We start from the raw sequence: 18,240 nt of genomic DNA, 5'->3' as shown, positions 1-18,240 counted from the left end.
GCGCCGGGGCGAACCCAAAATATTTAACAGTGGTGTTAGCTTAGCCATTAGCCACCTCTATAGGCCTGCTGCGGATGGGAGGTGGCATCAAACATGTCACCGCTGTCAGCCCCAGTGGAGAGGGAGACTTATTGGGACCGCTTAGTCCGCTTTGGGGAGACATTTAGATTGATATACTTGAATGTCATTTGACGGCACGTAAACGGGAACACACCGTCGCCCTCACCCGGGTATCACCGAGGCTCGCTGCCATCATGTGTCTCCCCCTCCCTCCCTCCCTCCCCCGGCTCCGGTGCCAGCAGACAGTGGAGCACTCCCGGCGTGTAGACTGGCACACGGCGCGGTGTGTTAACGAGCTCCGTATCTGTTCCCCATTACCCGGCATCCTTCCCCCGCGGACACATGTCTGTACAGAGCCAGAATTTGTAGTCGGGAACACTCATACGGGGTTCCACGGGCACAGCACATGAAGTTCAGAAGTTGTGAAGCTCATGATGTCTGTGCTGCCCCCCCCAGGTTATATAAGAATAACCACGAATCGGGCCTGGTACACATGTCTTGATTTGCAGGCACATCGGAACCAGGAAATGCCTATAGAGGGGATGCATTGTGTGCCAGCTGCACCAATGACTCCACAGTAATCGTCCACACAGCAGTGTCAGAGCCCACGCTGCTTCCCAAGGTAAAACTGGATGAACTGGAAAGTAGTCGGACAGTATAAGTTTTGAAATATGTTGACAGCCGTCCTACCATAACATAACATGAGCCCGTTGAATGTGGGCAAAACATTCTTCAAGCTTACCATGAAAAGTCTAAGATCTTAAGTATGTTGTGAGTATGTATGACCTACTTTCCCCACCAGGCTGGTTGGTATAAGCCACAGGGTGAGTTTGGGTGAATTTCATTCGTTCACATTGCTGTGCTCTATATATTTAATGGAATAAGGACCTGCTATGCTCCCTCTCATCTCTGCAGGCCTCACTGCCCCTCCTTGGTGCATACATACACACATGCACACTCACACACACACACACACACACACACACACACACACACACACACACACACACACACACGGTCACATTCTCTCTCACTGTCGGGGCAAACTGTGCAAACACACCCTGCTCTCAGCCCCGTGTTTGTGTGTCTTTATGTGCACGCATGTGTGCTTACTGCGGCTCGCCAAACTGTAAACAAGCCGTATTGTCTAATGTCTGTGTGTGACTCAGTGTGCCTTTTGTGGGTTTGTTTGAGTTTGTGTGTGCGCATCTGTGTTTTAGTATGAGGGAGATGGAGCTTGAGTGAGACAGAGACAAAGAGAGCATTTCTCTTTACCCTGGAGCTTGGCAAGGTCCCAAATGAAAGGCTTTGGATATGATGGGGCGGCTCACTCCAGCCCTCATCAGTCAGTCACACCAAAGTTGGTTGTATGCCTCTTACAGGGTGGGCTTCAATCAGTCTGTTCTCGCAGTATCAGAGATTGCCTTTGTTTGGTATGTATCTTCATGTGAGTATTTGTGTGTGTGTGTGTGTTTGTGTGTGTGTGTGTGTGTGTGTGTGTGTGTGTGTGTGTGTGTGTGTCAGTGCATGCAGCTTGTAGCCATGCAACATTTTAAAGTGGTAAAGCATCCGTGAGAAAAGCAGCTTTATTTAGGCCTGTACAATCATCTGTGTATATCTGTGAGAACCTTTACGGCTGGTTGCTTTAAGTAAAGGTTTATGGCCAATGAAATGCCACCACGTGGGCTTATCAATGGATCTGTTGTCTTAGCTGTGATTGTGGAGGTAATATGGTGCTTGTGGGTACAGAGGGCATATAATGCTTATACATGTGAATCCCTTAACTGAAGGGTAGAATTCTCCTCATGCTATTGTGTGAGGTCATGTATACAAATTCTGAAACATAAAAGAAAATATCTTGTGTCTTTTAAATATCCTGACACTGAGCTTGGTCTCACAGAATCGAGCTGTACCACAGTCTGTTCAAATGTGCATGTCCTCAGCAGAGCAGTCTTTGGTCCACTTTAATTTAATATTGACATTCATAATATAGGAATCTACGTGAGGGTGCAGGGCAAGGGGGTATGTTTGCCTTCGACTTTTTAGAGAAGTGAAGTGAAACGTGCTATGTGGAGTTTGTTTAGGCATATAGAATAACAGCCCAGTTATCTAAGGACACAAGGTTTTATAGCTCATAGAGGACAGAAAATGAAAAGGCTTTTACTGAGACTGCTCCTGGCAATAACAACTACTGCAAGGCTGAAGTGACGTATAGGATTAATGCAATGTAGAATATCCCTGGCAGCTTGAACAAAACTTTGTTTCAAATATCAACGTCCTGTGAGCCTGCCAAAAGCCTTCACTAGGACTGTGTGAAGAAATATTTGTGGTCTATGTCAGTTGGATGTGCCAAGGGAAAGAATGCTTAATCGGGACTTTTTCTTCTCTGGAATAGAGGTGTTTCGTTGTGAATAATTTGGCCCAGTAGTAATAGTAACAATAAAAGTAAACTTCCTTTGGATTTAGTGTATGTTTGGTATTACTTTGTCCGAGAGGTTTTATTGTGTCTATTAATGTAAGGGTCTGACATTCTTCACCTGTTTTGTTTTAGGTCCTTTCTCCCTGAGCTTTCCTTCCTAACACAGCCATGTTACATTACACCTCCTCCTTGCGGTGCCTCCTGCTTCTTACACAAAAGACACAGCACAGGATAAAGCAGTGTTTGTCATTGTTGTGAATGGGCATGCTCAGCTTATCCCACCTGGAAACATGACCCTGCTCATGGCCATACAGCAGTGTAAACACTCAAATCAAAACCCTGTTGAGCAGTAATGTGTATGACCTGCATGTCCTGACTCGAGGTATGAACAGCAACTGAAACTGACACACTATGTTTAATAACCAGGGGTTTATAACATGTATATTAGAGTGTCGCTAATTGTAATTGTGTCGTTTCTCACACTTTTCAATCTTTTCTGTTTTTCTTTCTCCCCCGACTAGACCCTTCGGTGGTGTGCGTCGGCGCACCATGGCCCAGACCCTCCAGATGGCGATCCCAAACTTTGGCAACAATGTCTTAGAGTGTCTGAATGAGCAGCGGCTGCAGGGCCTCTACTGCGATGTCTCCGTGGTGGTTAAGGGCCATGCCTTCAAGGTACTGATGGGACAGCGAGGAATTATTGTTTTAAAATGGAAATTACACTTGTATTGAAAGTCCAGGCTATATGTAGAGAAACTAAGGCTGGGGTGTAAACAATTAGTCCGGTGGCTCCATGGCAGCCTGGCTGTGTGGAGGATGGAATGCCAATATACTTCAAAAGAAGTGTTGTTTGGACAGTCTGAAAACAGGTGGCGGTCATGGTAACTTTTGTAACGTGTGACTTTTTTCGTGTAACTTTGTAACTGGATAGTCCAACTTGGAATGATGATACACTTTCACAGAGAGCAGCTTTTCATCTCAGTACGAATTTTAAGAGAGGTTTTACTGAATTGTTCCTCTCCAGCTGAAGGTTTGACGATAAGTTAAATCACCCGTTGTAGTCTTCACTTGGAATGACAACTGGACCGCTTTAATTGCATGTCATTTCCTACTCCGTCTGCAAAGACAATGGGTTAGATTGCCCCCAATTGCATTGCCCCGAGTCACAGCTGGATGTCATTCCTCACTCTTATCTTGGCAGATTTTCTTAACCGTGTCCGCCCTGTAATCTTGTTTTTAGGTCCCTAAATGACCCCAAAACTAAGAGAGCTGTCACTTTGATTGTGGTTTTCTTTGGGGATAGCTTCCACTCAGTATTTTAGGATTCATATTATGTTAAAGACTTATTGAATAAATGCATAAATAAATAGTTGGGAATAAAACAACCATACTTGAATACTGATTACATTTACCAATACTTGGCGTCAAATGCTTGCTCAATGGTTAATATCTTAGTCTGTTATTACATAATGTAATTTATACTCAAGTGTATTTCCAAAAAAAATGTTTAGGCAAAGTCTAGTTTTGTTCTGGTACTAAAACTTAGTTCTGATATTGTCAAATTGGAATGATATCCAGCCAATTCAGTAAATTTGTCTCTTGCGATGTCCTGCAAGGAACTCTTTCGGATTTAAAATCATGAAGTGAAAAGAAGAGTACATACCTAAAATCTGAAATCTGGCATTTAATATCTTTCCTAAGTTCTAATGGGACAATTTATATATCTGTTTTTTTTTTTCTTTCTCAGGCCCATCGAGCTGTGCTGGCTGCTAGCAGTTCTTATTTCCGGGACCTTTTCAGCAACAGCAGCAGCAATAGTGGAGGTGGTAGCAGCAATGAGACGAGCCCAACCGTAGTGGAGCTCCCATCGGCTGTGCAGCCCCAGAGCTTCCAGCAGATTTTGTCTTTCTGCTACACAGGCCGTCTCAGCATGACGGTGGGGGACCAGTTTTTGCTCATGTATACCGCCGGCTTCCTGCAGATACAACAGATAATGGAGAAGGGCACTGAGTTCTTCCTCAAGGTAAGGCTGAAATAGTTTTCAGTTGAAACTTTTCAAATAACACAGTGTCTGAGACACATATACTCCGGAAAAGGGGCCATTCACATTTAGGTGTCAGTAAAAGTCTTTGTGGCAGAGATCCCAATGGGTCAAATCAAAAGAAAGCTATATTACCAAAATGTATGTTTAGTGTTAATTGAGATTTGTTCTATTTGTGTGAATTGGCTTCTTCAGATGAAGTTTATATTTCAGTTGGAATGTTTCTGAAATAGTCAATATCGGACTTTTGATAATGTATGTATATATATATATTGGCTGAAGAGTTCGGAAAGGCAAAAACGAGAGATTATCATCTGCAATGGAGCATCAATATCACGGTCCGATATTGACTCGGATAGCTGGATTGGGTGTTGGTGACAATGCGCTAATCTGGTATTGGATACTGTTATTTAATTGACTAATAGTTCTGTACATTTACATATTATTTATACTTTTTTAGTATGTTTTTTTTTTATTTATGTTAGGAAAAGCAATGTTTAAGTCAAGCTTATTGTTTCCGTATACATAAAATAATGATCCCCTTTCTTCCACAAGCTGTATTTCTCTTCTTGAAATACAGCGTAGTAATGAAACACTGATATCAGATCAGTCCTCGGGATTGGTCGATACCAAAGCCCAGGCAAAGGTACCAGGACTGAAAAAGTTGGATTGGTGCGTCCCAAGTGAAGTGCTGGTGGAAATAAAGTTATAGTGTGATGATGGTTCTAGATCATAAAGGGGAGCACTTAATCATTTATTAAAAAACATAAATAATAATCATACAAAATATACAGGGGATCTGGCCAACGGTTGTTGAGATGCCTAGCTGTTGGACAGACAGACTGACCATCCTTTGCATGGCAAAACCCTACAAGCAAACACAGATCTGTTGGTACATTGGTGTGTTCATGTATGCTGACACAAAGTTGATGTATATTCATTTCTAGGTGTCCTCTCCAAGCTGCGACTCACAGGGCCTTCACGTCGAGGAGGCCCCGCCTTCGGAGCCCCAGAGCCCCGTGACGCAGACCAGTAACGGCACAGGCCGGCCCGCCTCATGCCTGACGCCGCTTCCGCTGGTATCACGAGTGAAGACGGAGCAGCCCTCTAGCCAGCCGGAAGCATCTAATCCTTACTCGGTGGTCTGCACTCCCGTAGCCAAGCGGCTGTGGGAGGGTGGCAGCAGCCGAGATGGAAGTGGGACCGGCTCAGGGGGAGGAGGTGGGGCCAGGAAGGCAGCCCGTTATTCCCAGGAGGCGCTGCGGGGCAGTGCCATTCAGAGCCCCGGAGCCCTCGGACTGGCCATGGGTATGGGTGCCAACGTAACCAGCCTGGTGGGCATGGTGGCCAGTGCCGGCACCAATGGGAGCTCTGCTGCAGGCCTCGGCATGTCAGAGGGCGCCAGCCCCGGCACCCTGAGCACCTACGCCAGTGACTCACCGATCAGCTACCATGATGATGAAGAAGAAGAAGAGGTTACAGATGAATGCGCCGAAGAGCAGTACAGGCAAATCTGCAACATGTATACCATGTACAGCATGCTCAATATGGGAGCTGCAGGTAATGGACACGAGACTGAGTAGGGTGTATCTTTGCACCTGAAAGACAGAGAATATGTATCATTTGGTGTAAGGTTTACACCCACTTATATCTTCGATGGTAGATAATCTTTGCCTTCACTACTGAGATTCCCTGTTTGATTTGTATTGCTTTAATAGTAATCTGACTCTATTTTCTCTGTGTTAAAGGGATTTGGTTTTATTCTGCAACCTTGTTTTTCTCCAGCAGCTGGTGAGCGTGTTGAGGCTCTACCAGACCACACAGAGACACGGGGTCGCATGCGAGGCAGAGACCTCACATGCCTCCCCGTAGAACTCATTGCTCAGATCGGCAACCGCTGTCATCCCAAACTGTACGAGGAAGGAGACCCTGCTGAGAAACTAGAGTTAGTCTCAGGTATGGTTTGTGTGTGGTCAAAGAAACTGGTCTTTATGAAAACAGAGTTTTAGAGGAGCTGATATTATAATATGCATTCACTTATTCAGAGGAAGCTGTCCTCCAATTACTGGATTAGGCATTGGAATGCCAATCACGATGCAGTACTACACATTTGACTTGGCGTGAATAATAATAATATGAAGATTATACCCAGTATGAAACCTGTGACACAGATATGTATAGAGAGAGCAAGAGAGCAATTAGCAGAACAAAGAAAAAAAGAAGAAAAAGGACCGCCTCCTCACTCCTAACCGACAGCTGCAGTGTTGGATATGAATCAGACTTGCCACTAGATAAACAGATGATCAATGCCAGTAAATCAAAGTGAAGACTTGTATCATTACTTTATATGATCCATAAAATCGGTTTCTTTGTTGTAAAGCGACACAATAAATAAGTCACAAATGGTGATACGTACTGATGCTGTTTGGTGGTTCCTTTGTTGTTTTTCATTGCATGTGCATTCTTTGCAGGTACTTCTGTGTTTATATCGCGAGCCCAGCTAATGAACTGTCATGTGAGCGCAGGGACCAGACACAAGGTGCTGCTTAGGAGGCTGCTGGCTGCCTTCTTTGACAGGTCTGTGTCTATTTCTGCAAGTGTTTCATGTAAAGTAAGCAAGAGCTTTGTTTTAATATAGAGATTAATGTATTGTTTTATACAGGGACACTTTTGGCATCTGTTCTGTGTTTTCTTATTCTTATTTTTGATGCCTCAGGAATACTCTGGCTAACAGCTGTGGAACAGGCATCCGTTCATCCACCAATGACCCGAGCCGGAAGCCCCTGGACAACAGAGTTCTGCATGCGGTCAAATGTGAGCAACGTTTTTCTGTCCACAGGCATGCAAACTATTTCCACATTTGCTACATGCATTTGTATTGTACATAAACATACATGCATATTGAAGCTGAATTTAATGAATGGCTGTTATATGTCTTTATTTAACAGTAAAACATGCCTGTTTTTAGGCTAATTTTGGATTAAAGTACAAATGGCACCCTGTGATTAGCATTAGGTAATAACCCACAGTGACCACTAGATAGCAACATCCACCTATGTTCACATACGTATGTGTGCATGTACATATTCACAATGTGCTCAGGGTAACTTGTGTACCTCCTCTTGATAGCTCAGTGAAGTCTGGGTTCACTTTGTGAAGATGAAAACAAATTTAGCGACATTTCGTGAGTGAAATGAGAGAGGCTGCCGGACATGTTTAAGAGATCTGCAGCACCATGTCAATCAGAAGACTCATTAGAATTTGAATTTATTACACATGCATACAATTTGAATAGTGCTAAGTCTTTGGCCATTGGACTGCATCCTAAAGTAGCATAATCGAGGGGTAGTGATGCTGAGGTCAGATAAGGTGGAATCCCCCCCTGGAGTCCAGACACTGGTGGTGGTGAAGGAAGTTGCTGCAGTCCGATGATGAATGAGGAGCGTGACTGTGATGCCGACTGAAAGTTTGACGGCAACGATGTGATTGGCTTAAGGAATTGTTCCGATTCTGGTTGGTTGGCTAATTTAAAGTGAATTCCCACAATCAGCTGATAGAGTAATCACAGGGAGAGAGACTTGAGAGTGTATGAATGAATGGAGTATAAAGAGAGTCTTCCTGACTGATCTTCCGCTGAAGCTTCATTTAGAAATTTCCACTTACAAATACGAGTGAGGCCCTATGTGATCTTTAGGACTCCTGCAAAGAGGATCTCTCTTTAAATGTTCTAACTTAGGGAGATGTTTACAGTATTTGCCAACATCAACTAAAGTGCCGATGAAAGTTGGACATTTTTGATGTCGTTCAGATCCTTTTTTGATTTGACATATACAGTAGAATCTTGGGATGTCGTCCCAGATTGACCAGATGCAGTATCAATACTATATGTGTGAGGAAGAGGAGGAGCTCTGACACTTCAGGCTGCTTAGATTATCCATGCACCTTGCAAGTAGGGGAGGTTGTGCCCAGTGGAGAAAAACATTTTAAAAAAGGACAGAATTAATGAGTAGCATAACACACATTACTCATTAAGTAATGTGCGTTCCACGTACTTTCCCCTGACTACTGTTTCTGTTGTTTAGCTTCCTGTCTGCTTCACGACATTAGTTCTTCGTGTTTTTTTGCTGTAGTTCCCAGCATCAAGTACAATCAGCCTAACATTTGTCTTTTCTTTTCCATTCCAGTTTATTGCCAGAACTTTGCCACCACTTTCAAAGAGAGTGAGATGAACGCCATCGCGGCTGACATGTGCACCAACGCCAGACGCGTAGTCCGTAAGAGCTGGATCCCCAAGCTGAAGCTGCTGATGGCTGAGAGCGATGCCTACACTGCTTTCCTTCCTGACGGTGTCAAGATTGAGGATGACACCCTGGGGGCGCATCCAGCCTTCGACCCCGCCTCTCTGGAGGCCACCGGCGGTGCCGGCATGGAGTCAGGTGGCTCTTCAGGTGAATCGTTACCAGGTGTGGGCGGGGACGGAGGACCGCTATTTTGAACATTGTGTCCCGGGGAAGTTTGAAATTTGGTGACCCACACACACACACACACACACACACACACACACACACACACACACACACACCAGTATTCCCCAGTTCTGCTTGCCTCTACACTTTTTGGCCCACGCTGATCTCTCACATCTGACTATCTATACTACACTGCTAGGGTCAACAGTTGTTGTTACCCTGATGTAACCAGGACATGAAAACTTACATTTTTTTGCTTTATGACTGTACAATGGAGTTAGTCGAGTAAAGGGAGTGAGTGAGAGGGTTTCCTCCTAACTGCCCTCTGCCTCCCCTTGTCTTTTTAATGTGTGTAAGTGCATCCACTGTTACATATTAAATACATTCCCTTAAATGCAGGTGATGGAGTGAGTTGCCAGTGTAGCCTGAGGAGGAATCTATGGCTTGATAGACAGGCTTGCAGTTTAGGTGCTGAATTTAAGTGCCAGTGGCATTTCATTCTATGCAACCCTGACAACTTGTATTCCAGCCTAGGAAAAGGAATTTAAAATAGATACAATAGTAAGCATTAACACTACCTGTTCTTCCTCCCCTCGCATCTTCCACTCACCACCCTGCAACTATTCTTCACCACATCTTCTTTCTCTCGACCAGAGAATTGCACCTGAGTGTTTCACTGTGTCTTATAGAAATGTATCTCATCTTTCTCTGTTTTCTAAAATGTTAGCATGTTTCTCCCATCTATGAACTGAAAAAGAGATCCAGAATGAAGGGGGAAAGCTTTTTTCTGAGATGATTGTAATGAAAATTTAAAGGGCAACAGGTAATCAAAGATGGTCATATTTTTAGAAGACAAACTATATTTATACAAGTGCCCATGCCTAGAACGGTCTGAGCAAAGAGAGTGAAAGGGATTGTTTTAAAATCTCGATCTTCATGTTCTATTGAAAGAGGTCTTGTCAAATATGGAAACGTGCTATTTTTGCATTAAAAAGGAGTTTAATAAAGCAGTCTTATCACAAGACCCATAGCCATTTATTTTTATCTTAATTTGAAAGTGCAGAGTGATGGAATGAGCAGTTGAACTGCTAAATTTGAAGCATTTCATCTTCTGTTCACTAGCATAGAAGGAATAATAAGACTGATTCAGCTGGCTTGACTGTTGTCTATGATATCTGTTTCTTGTTAGGTTGTGAACCTGCAACGTTTAGCCTCCTCCAATAAAACATTGGCCCACGATTTCAAAGATTATTGGTAGAAACATAACAGTTATATTGATCCGACAACTCCAATAGTTTCTTCTATGTACTGAAATTGTTAAAAATAAACTGCAAAATCCACGGGAAATAATTATGGAATATTGGATTGTGCCTTTTTAATTGAATAAGCGCCTGGTGGGTACAATGATGTTATGAGGAGGCCATATTGCTTGAAGCAAATGGATTTTATGGTACTATCCATGTGTGTGCAAAGCAGTTCTTTGGTAAAGGAGAGACTTTTTGCGCAGATGTGTCTTTTTAGTATGTAGTTTATTCATGTGTCTAATAAGGAAATAAAAGATGGCTGACAGTTTTATTTTAAAAGTTTGACATAACATGATTTTGCACCTTCCATGGGAGTGGAGGTTTCTGCACCTTAATGAACCTGCACCTTTGAGATTTGTGTAGCAATTGAACCTCTTTAGGTGGAATTTGTCTTCTTTTTTTTCCCATGTCTGCATGTGTTTCTTGTTTCGAAGTGGCACAAATTCCTACTGTAAATAATCAAGATGACTGTTGAGTTAAATCCCAAGTGTTCTTCCTTTCTGTTGCTGGATGCATCTGATTATGAAAGGTCAAAGACTGACCTTTTTTATGTGAAAGTTGGTGTTTGCTAGAAGCTCCTTGAATGACCTTTTAGGAGTTTAGCACAGGGGATTCGTCATTCCTTGTGCAGATGGAAAGAAGTGAAAATGGTCCGGGTGTGACTTAGAAATGTGAAATGCTCCCACAGACAGATTACTTTCTCCTTCTGGAGGGGCATTTCAAACAAGGTTTGATTATCTGAAGACGGTACAGTGTAAAAAACGGGAAGAAATTGATATGTCTTATTTAAGGCAGTTGAGTAAATCTTATTGAAGAAATAACATTATAGTTGAAGCTCAGCCTATTTTCATTATTGATTCAAATTATGATACTGAGTGTACTGAAATGGTTTGGCCTGATGATTTATGGACAGAACAAAAATGCAGTACTTTGTAAGTATTCTTTAAAGGGTAATGACAACAAAACCTCAGCAAGCTCTACTTTTGACTGTTGATGCCACATGAGCACCCCTCCCCCACATACCTCTCCAGTGTCTTTGAAGACTGTTGTGCTTCCTGTCCTTCATGCGGCTGGTGTCATGTTTCACTTCCACAAGTTTATTCATGTGTTTCAGAGTGAGGCGAAGCAGCGGCTTTAGGTGGTTAAATCCAAATTATAATATGTACATTTAATTGGCTGTTTACTTGGCCAGGTTTATGATTCAGCTCAGATTACACCTTCATGTTCTTCCCCGAAATTTTTATAAATTATGCCACGACTTTAGTGCATTTAAATCGGTATAGTTTGCTGGGATATCACATGTTATACAATATTTTAACATGTCATTTCAGACTTTAACTATATCAAACTAAAGGTTTTTTAAATAAATCCACTATAATACATGCACATTCAGTCTAGCTATGAAAATCAATGATATCTTATTTTTAAATCTATCAATGTTTCTGCCTAAAAATACCAGGTATGACAATTGCCAAATTACTGTTAAAAAGTCTGAATTGTGTTCCATTATTACAGGGCTGTTATTGATTGTGTCCTTTACAGAGGTATTTGGAAAATCTGAGTACAATTGCCATTGATACCCTTAGAAAAATGTAGTTTCCAATAGAAAAGAAAAAAAACATTGGAAACGTTAAGTTGCAAATTTAAACAACAAAAAAGCTTTTAAAGCGAGGAACAACTTAACTTAGTTTCTAAGAGTAACCATATTACACAGTGACCTACTGAATGACTTGTACTCTGTTCTGAGCCTCTGACTGAAATATCAGTGAATCAGAATTGATTTTAATGTGTGCCATGTTGGTCTGCTGTCAAAACACAGCAGAGCAGCACAGATGCAGAAATGTCCTTAGCATTGACCTAATCATAATATTGCGTCTAATGAGCCTCGAGTAAAATAACGATTGGATATTGTACCAGTCAATGTTAAGTTCTCTGGTCTCTAAAAGTAACTTCACTCACAACCTTCTTGCACCTGCAATAGTGTGGTTGTGTTACACTTTGTGTGCATTTGAGAATAGAATGATGTCATGCTTATTTTGTTCAGTATGTTCTTAGCACATTGCAATTTCTGTACCTTTTAACATATGTGTTTACAAAACACGTAGACCTACACACTTGAATAGATAAGGTGTGGCACGGCATGGGGAACCTTTTGTCACTAAACAGTACATATATAAATATGATTATACACATGTATAGATAAATACTGTATATTATATATAGACGCACACATAGAGGTCAGATTGTTTGTTGTGCACTCGCAGCATGAGGTATATATTTACCCAGAAATGGCGCTTCTTCACAACCTGTGCAGTAATTGGTCTGCCCATGTCTTTGCCCCTGCTCCTTGCCCTCCGTAACCCTGTAGCGCCAGTGGACATCCTGTACTGCTCATCCTATTTCTATCTGTGTTCCAAGTGCCAATAACTTTGTGAAAGCCCTGTAACTGTGACCCAACATTATCAAAGGTAATTGCACATTAACAACTGTAAAATAAATAAATACAAATCATAGAGAAAATGTCAAAATGGATTAAATAATGAATATCTTAATAAAAGATTTGTAACAATTTCTCTTTGACTCCTTTTTTATTATCCTTTTTTTTACTGGCTGTTACTGTTGAGCTGCTTGTTGGATGTCTGTTTGTTTTTATACACTTCATATGAAAACAAATGTGTAGAAAAGTGTTATGTAGTGATTCATTCATTTATCTGGAAATGTATTATTAAATTGACTATTGCCTTGAAAAACAAGCATTCGTTTTCTTTTCTGAAATAGCTAAATGCAGTTTTCTGCAATCCCTTTTCATAAACCGACAGTTAAAAGTTTAAACATGCAAGCTCGTTGTTTTATGGACCTCCTCATGCACACTTCAGTTCTCACACCTGGAGGCTGCCACGTGTGACCGGTTTCTTTCATGCTTCATGAATATATCCCCTCACACAGTTGTTCCGGCCTTCATTTAGCTATAGTTAGGCTTTCACACTTGATATACAGAACTTTACTTGAAGAGACACTGTCTCATGAGGCCAGTATTCACTGACTCTGTAACAGAGCAAACTCTTGTGAGAAAATAACACAACTAAACTTTGAGTAAAGATTGTGAAATAAGGCTTTATTTTGGCTCTAAATGCACTTTGTTATGTATCTAAACAGTGATTCTACCTTCTCTAAAGTAAAGACATGTTATTATATAACTAAGTTTGACATACATAACTAATTGTCAATAACTTTAGCACCACTTCAAGGCAGCTTTGCAATTATACTGGCACTCTTCTTCTTCTTTGCATGTATGACCTCCTTAAACCAGACAACCAACACTGCGTCGCCCAGAGCAGAATCAAGTCGTCTTTCTGATTTCCATTCTTATGTGTGTGGGGTGGGGCCCCACCCTGTGTTGAAAGGCTGACAGGACAAGTGACTGCAGGACATCTAGTGGATACGACTGCACAAAGCAGCTGGGCAGTTCAAACGTAAAGCTGTTATGGTGTTGCTTAAATGGCACTGAAGGGGTCACGATAACATGCGACAACACATGTATCCATTGTGTGCAAGGCTGAACGGTGCACTGTGAATGTATCCATCAAAGGAGACCGATGTACAACTCACCGAAATATGTACTATTCAGCTCTGTTTACTTTGTTGCCGTATAATTAACTGTACTGTAACCAAGAAGCAGCATTTGAGATGTAGTACTTCTAATCTAAGGTGTGCTTCAAACCTGTAATAATCTATATTTTTGTGATTGCAACACGTTTCTCCTTTAATGTGTGGTTGAATCGGATCTGTTTTCAGTTCGGCTTACCTTGCAGGATCAGCATGTAAATAAAAGAAACACTTTTAGAAACCCAATGCACTGTATACCCAGTAACAAACGGCACATAGACAAATTGGAAAATAGAGTTTGTGCAGACGACAACAGAGCTAATATGAAATATGAAGTGATGATCCTGTGTTTTCGTCTCACTAGTGGAAATACATTGATTAACATATTTTGAAGGCGTACTGGAATTCATTACAATTCAATGCAGTTGTTACATAATGGTCCTGGGTGTATCCTGACGTTGATGTCATGTCTGAGGAATATTTTGTAATAATTTAGGTGGGGACAGACGGGTAATGTATTGCCTGATAGGTGAAATGCTCCTAGGCCATACGTACAGAACACACAATATACTATTCAGATTGGATTAATAAAACCGTTATATATTTATTTAATTTCCCAGTCTTGACAATTTTGCTTCAATACTATTGCAGGACCAGAAGAGGGCACTCTTCAATCTATAATTGCACTGAAATGTCCCTCCACCTCTAATAATGATTTGAAACATAACTATGAGCTGGGCTGAGTTTACAAACATCCGTAGGAGGAGATGTTTGTCTTTGGTATTGTCACTGTAACACAATCAAATTAAAACCGATCAATTAAAAATTAAGTCAGGATTGCCGATAAATTATGTTAGTTTCATTTGCTTTTTTCTTTTCCTTCCATGTGCCGCTTCTAGATTTTGATGCATTACAACAGAGAAAGGTATGTATTTTCTGAGTCAGACCTTTAGCAAATAAAATGTAAAAAAGCAAACGCCAGGCTGTTATCGTCTGCAACTGAGGTGTTGTTGACCTGCAGCGCGACCAAAAACAATCACTTGCATACCACAAATTCCTCTGGAAGTAAAAGAGCAGCTTGGAAACAATGATCACCCTCTTTCTGTTTCTCTACAAATCTGCTGCACACTTTCAATCTGATGCCCGAGGGTAAAATGTATAGTTGTATGCTGTCATATTGATGTGATATTCAGTTTATCCAGTTCGAACTGTAAATTAAGCTTAAGAGTACATTGCAGTGTCTGATAAAAATCTGTAGGAATGGATTCCTTTGCCCAAATATGGTCTTAGGGAAGTAGCAAGCCCTGACGCAATCGTACTGTTACTTTAAATGGCTTCAGGAAGCAAGGGCTCCCACGCACGTCATGGGTTTTCCTCTGCATGTGCCACAGGGGCAGGATGCGCTTAATATGGGCATCTCTTCTCTCAAAAAGGAAGTAACACACACGCTGGGGGATGGGTGAGAGTGAACGAGCGCACAGACTGTTATAGACAGGCTTTCTTCCCTGTCTCAGTCTAGAGCAGTGGAATGGTATTCATCCCTGGTGTGAGAAAGACTAAAAATAGATGTTTTCCTGATCCAGGTTTTGCAAATCAAACCAATAGATTGTAGTCATTTTTTTAGTATTTAGTTATTTTTGAAACATGTCCTTAAACATTTAGAACTGACTGACATGCATTTTACTATCTGGATTAATTCAACAGCAGCCTTAACCAAATGAATTTGGGATTTGTTTGGTTAATTTTCGGTGTGGGTTCAGTGACGTAACACCATTTATGTGGGCTAGATTCAATAAATGAAAACGTATTGGCAAAATGTTCCTCTGAGATCTTTCATTTGTTTAACCATCAATATGTGCAATGTATGCCTATTTGAGCTTTGATTATTAAAGCAACAGCCAAATACATTTGCCATCAAAACAGTCTGGACTGATTGGATCTGCAGCCTATCCAGTGCAAAGATATAGGTGCATGTTTGGTCTGGCTTTGGAAAACTATGGTGGGCACTGCTAGTCCACAATTGTAACGTGTAAAATACCTTAAAACTAAAGAGGTTAGTTTAACATGCAAGTTGAAGATTCATTAAGAAATGTGCTCATAAAATAAAGCCAAAAATAGATAAACCATAAATTGCCATAATAATTTCAGTTTTTCCTCCTGTTTTTAGTATTTGTTTTATGGATTTGAGCAGAGTGTTGCAGATATTTTGGGGAGTGTTTACCTTGTTTGTTGTAACATCACAAGACCGGTTTTCTTATCACATCGAAGTTTGCACTTGAACATATTTTGATAGATTAAAATAGCCACAGTTGCTCTACCAGTTGTTGCATCCTGGGCTGTTTGAAATAGCAGACTGGCATGAGGCCGAAAGGCGGGGCTCTTTCTTATGACGCGGGGGGAGTGACGTCAACGAGGTGATAAGTAGTTGTCCTGCACCCGGTCTGTATTGTGTCTGTGTGTGAAGTCAGCGGGTGGAGACTGAATTCACAAACATTAACTTGTGATTGTTTGTCCTGGACTAATTTCAAAACAAGCTGTGACATGGAGGTCACCACAGAGGCCAAGAGGATCATGGTCGTGGCTTTGGGGAAGCTGTACAGCTCCCGCACCCAGAGAGGGGGTCTCCGCCTCCACCGGAGCCTCCTCCTGACTCTGGTAATGAAATCCGCCCGGGACATGTACCATGCGGCTCAGGCGACGGCGGAAGGTGTTGCATATATGGGATACGAGGAACAACAGCCCGCGGCTGAGGGGACCGCGGAGCCTACAGGCGCCCAAACCGAGCTCCTGGGTGCCGCCTCGCTCGCAGCCGGGAAGCCTCAGACCCTAACCCGAGAGGAGGTCGCAGGCTCCCCCACCGAGGTCCGTCGTGACGCAGAAAACAAGGAGAATATGTGCCCTTCCGGCCCGGCACAGCACTCGAGGAAAAGACGGAGCAAAGCGGCCATGGAGCCGGACTTTCTACCTTGCAAAAAGGCAAAACTTGAGCAGGCAATCTGCCCTCAGCAGCTCAGTGTAAATTCAGTTTTGCTGGACTATGTGAACTGCAGCAGTAAACTGGCAGCACCCCCACCCCCCATGCTTCTACCGAGAGCCATTGCAGCGTGTTGAAACCCGGCGCAGATTAAAGGCAATGAACTTTACGACACGGCCTGGGAGCGTGAACGCGCCTTGGAGAGGGCCTCTTCGCGGGTGGTTTGGGTGAACACCCGGGTGTGGTGTGCTCTCAGCGTCCCGAGCATGACTCTGAACAAGCCCGGGCATGTTACAGGAAACGCGGAAGCAGCCTAGTGGTGTGTAGTAGCCCCGGTGACTTTTGGCCTAATTACTGGCCGCGGCTCACTATAACTGGCTTCAACTGGGAAGGGCGGAACTAAGGACATTGGTTCACCCGGATGGCCTTGAGCTCTCTGATGAACATGTACAGCTCAACAAATGTAATATGTTGTGAGTGTGGGGACCAGTGCAGAATGAAGACTGGAAATGTGTTGAAGAATGTAAATTTAAAACATTCAATGACTACCTCAGTATTTATTAAACATTTTTGTACTCAATCTGGAGTGATGTGTGTTATTTAACAGAAACCCACAGGGGAGAGAGAGATAGATCATGACAGCAATGAGTGTTAAATGTATTATGTCTGAGCCACGGCATTTAAAAAAAAAAAAAAGAAGATTGAATTAGTTGGATTTGCTTTGGGTGCAAGAGGTGTGTGTGTGTGTGTGTGTGTGTGTGTGTGTGTGTGTGTGTGATAGGAAACTGGCTAGGGTGTGAAGAGGTTTGCTTCCTTTCCCCACAACTTCACATCCCCCACTCTAGATTTACAGAACAAAAGCAGGGACAATTCAGGAGATTGTGGTCCAAAGAGTGAGGGGGAGGTCGCAGAACCATTGTCTAAGCATACACTTGAGAACAACCGGGGTCCTGTGGCTCTTCCAGAAGTGTTTTGGCCCAAATATGGTCTTGAAAATAGTTGTTGGTTAAGGGCCAAAAGGTTAGGTACAAAATTCAATAAATAAAACTGATTCTGATTATATTATTTGTTAAATGGAGTTGACAAATGACAACGTGTGGGTAATAATCAGTAATCCACTACAACAAATGTAAAAAGCAAGATAAGGGAGTCCTAAAGATGACAGAACTGTAGTTCAATCTCAAATGGACTCGTTCTGCACTGGAGCTGAAGAGGTTTTTATCAATACTCCCATCATACAAATTAATTGATTAGTAATTATGGTGAAGTTTAAAATGTGTCTGCATCTATTAAAATACTATTATGCTTTTAAATACTTTCATATTAAAGCAGGCTGTAAATTTTGGGACGCAAAGCCCCCATAGACTTTA

The 18,240-nt window shown here is 42.1% G+C and overlaps 2 protein-coding genes across 2 annotated transcripts; both read left to right on the top strand.

Annotated features, from left to right (window-relative positions):
- Nucleotides 1-3,028: 3,028 nt before the first annotated feature.
- On the top strand, nucleotides 3,029-10,382 carry nacc1a (nucleus accumbens associated 1, BEN and BTB (POZ) domain containing a; the record flags this gene model as incomplete). The annotated part of the gene is made up of 7 exons (XM_079233449.1): nucleotides 3,029-3,154; nucleotides 4,227-4,502; nucleotides 5,468-6,080; nucleotides 6,309-6,476; nucleotides 6,992-7,097; nucleotides 7,237-7,334; nucleotides 8,705-10,382. The coding sequence occupies 7 exons, from the start codon at nucleotides 3,029-3,031 to the stop codon at nucleotides 9,013-9,015; spliced, it is 1,698 nt and encodes a 565-aa protein (XP_079089575.1). The 3' UTR covers nucleotides 9,016-10,382.
- Nucleotides 10,383-16,363: 5,981 nt separating this feature from the next.
- On the top strand, nucleotides 16,364-17,435 carry ier2a (immediate early response 2a). The gene has a single exon (XM_079233671.1). The coding sequence runs from the start codon at nucleotides 16,438-16,440 to the stop codon at nucleotides 17,005-17,007; it is 570 nt and encodes a 189-aa protein (XP_079089797.1). The 5' UTR covers nucleotides 16,364-16,437; the 3' UTR covers nucleotides 17,008-17,435.
- Nucleotides 17,436-18,240: the final 805 nt, after the last annotated feature.

Source organism: Taurulus bubalis, assembly GCF_910589615.1.
Source record: "Taurulus bubalis genome assembly, chromosome: 17".
NCBI lineage: Eukaryota > Metazoa > Chordata > Actinopteri > Perciformes > Cottidae > Taurulus > Taurulus bubalis.
This window is presented reverse-complemented; position numbering and strand designations above follow the sequence as displayed.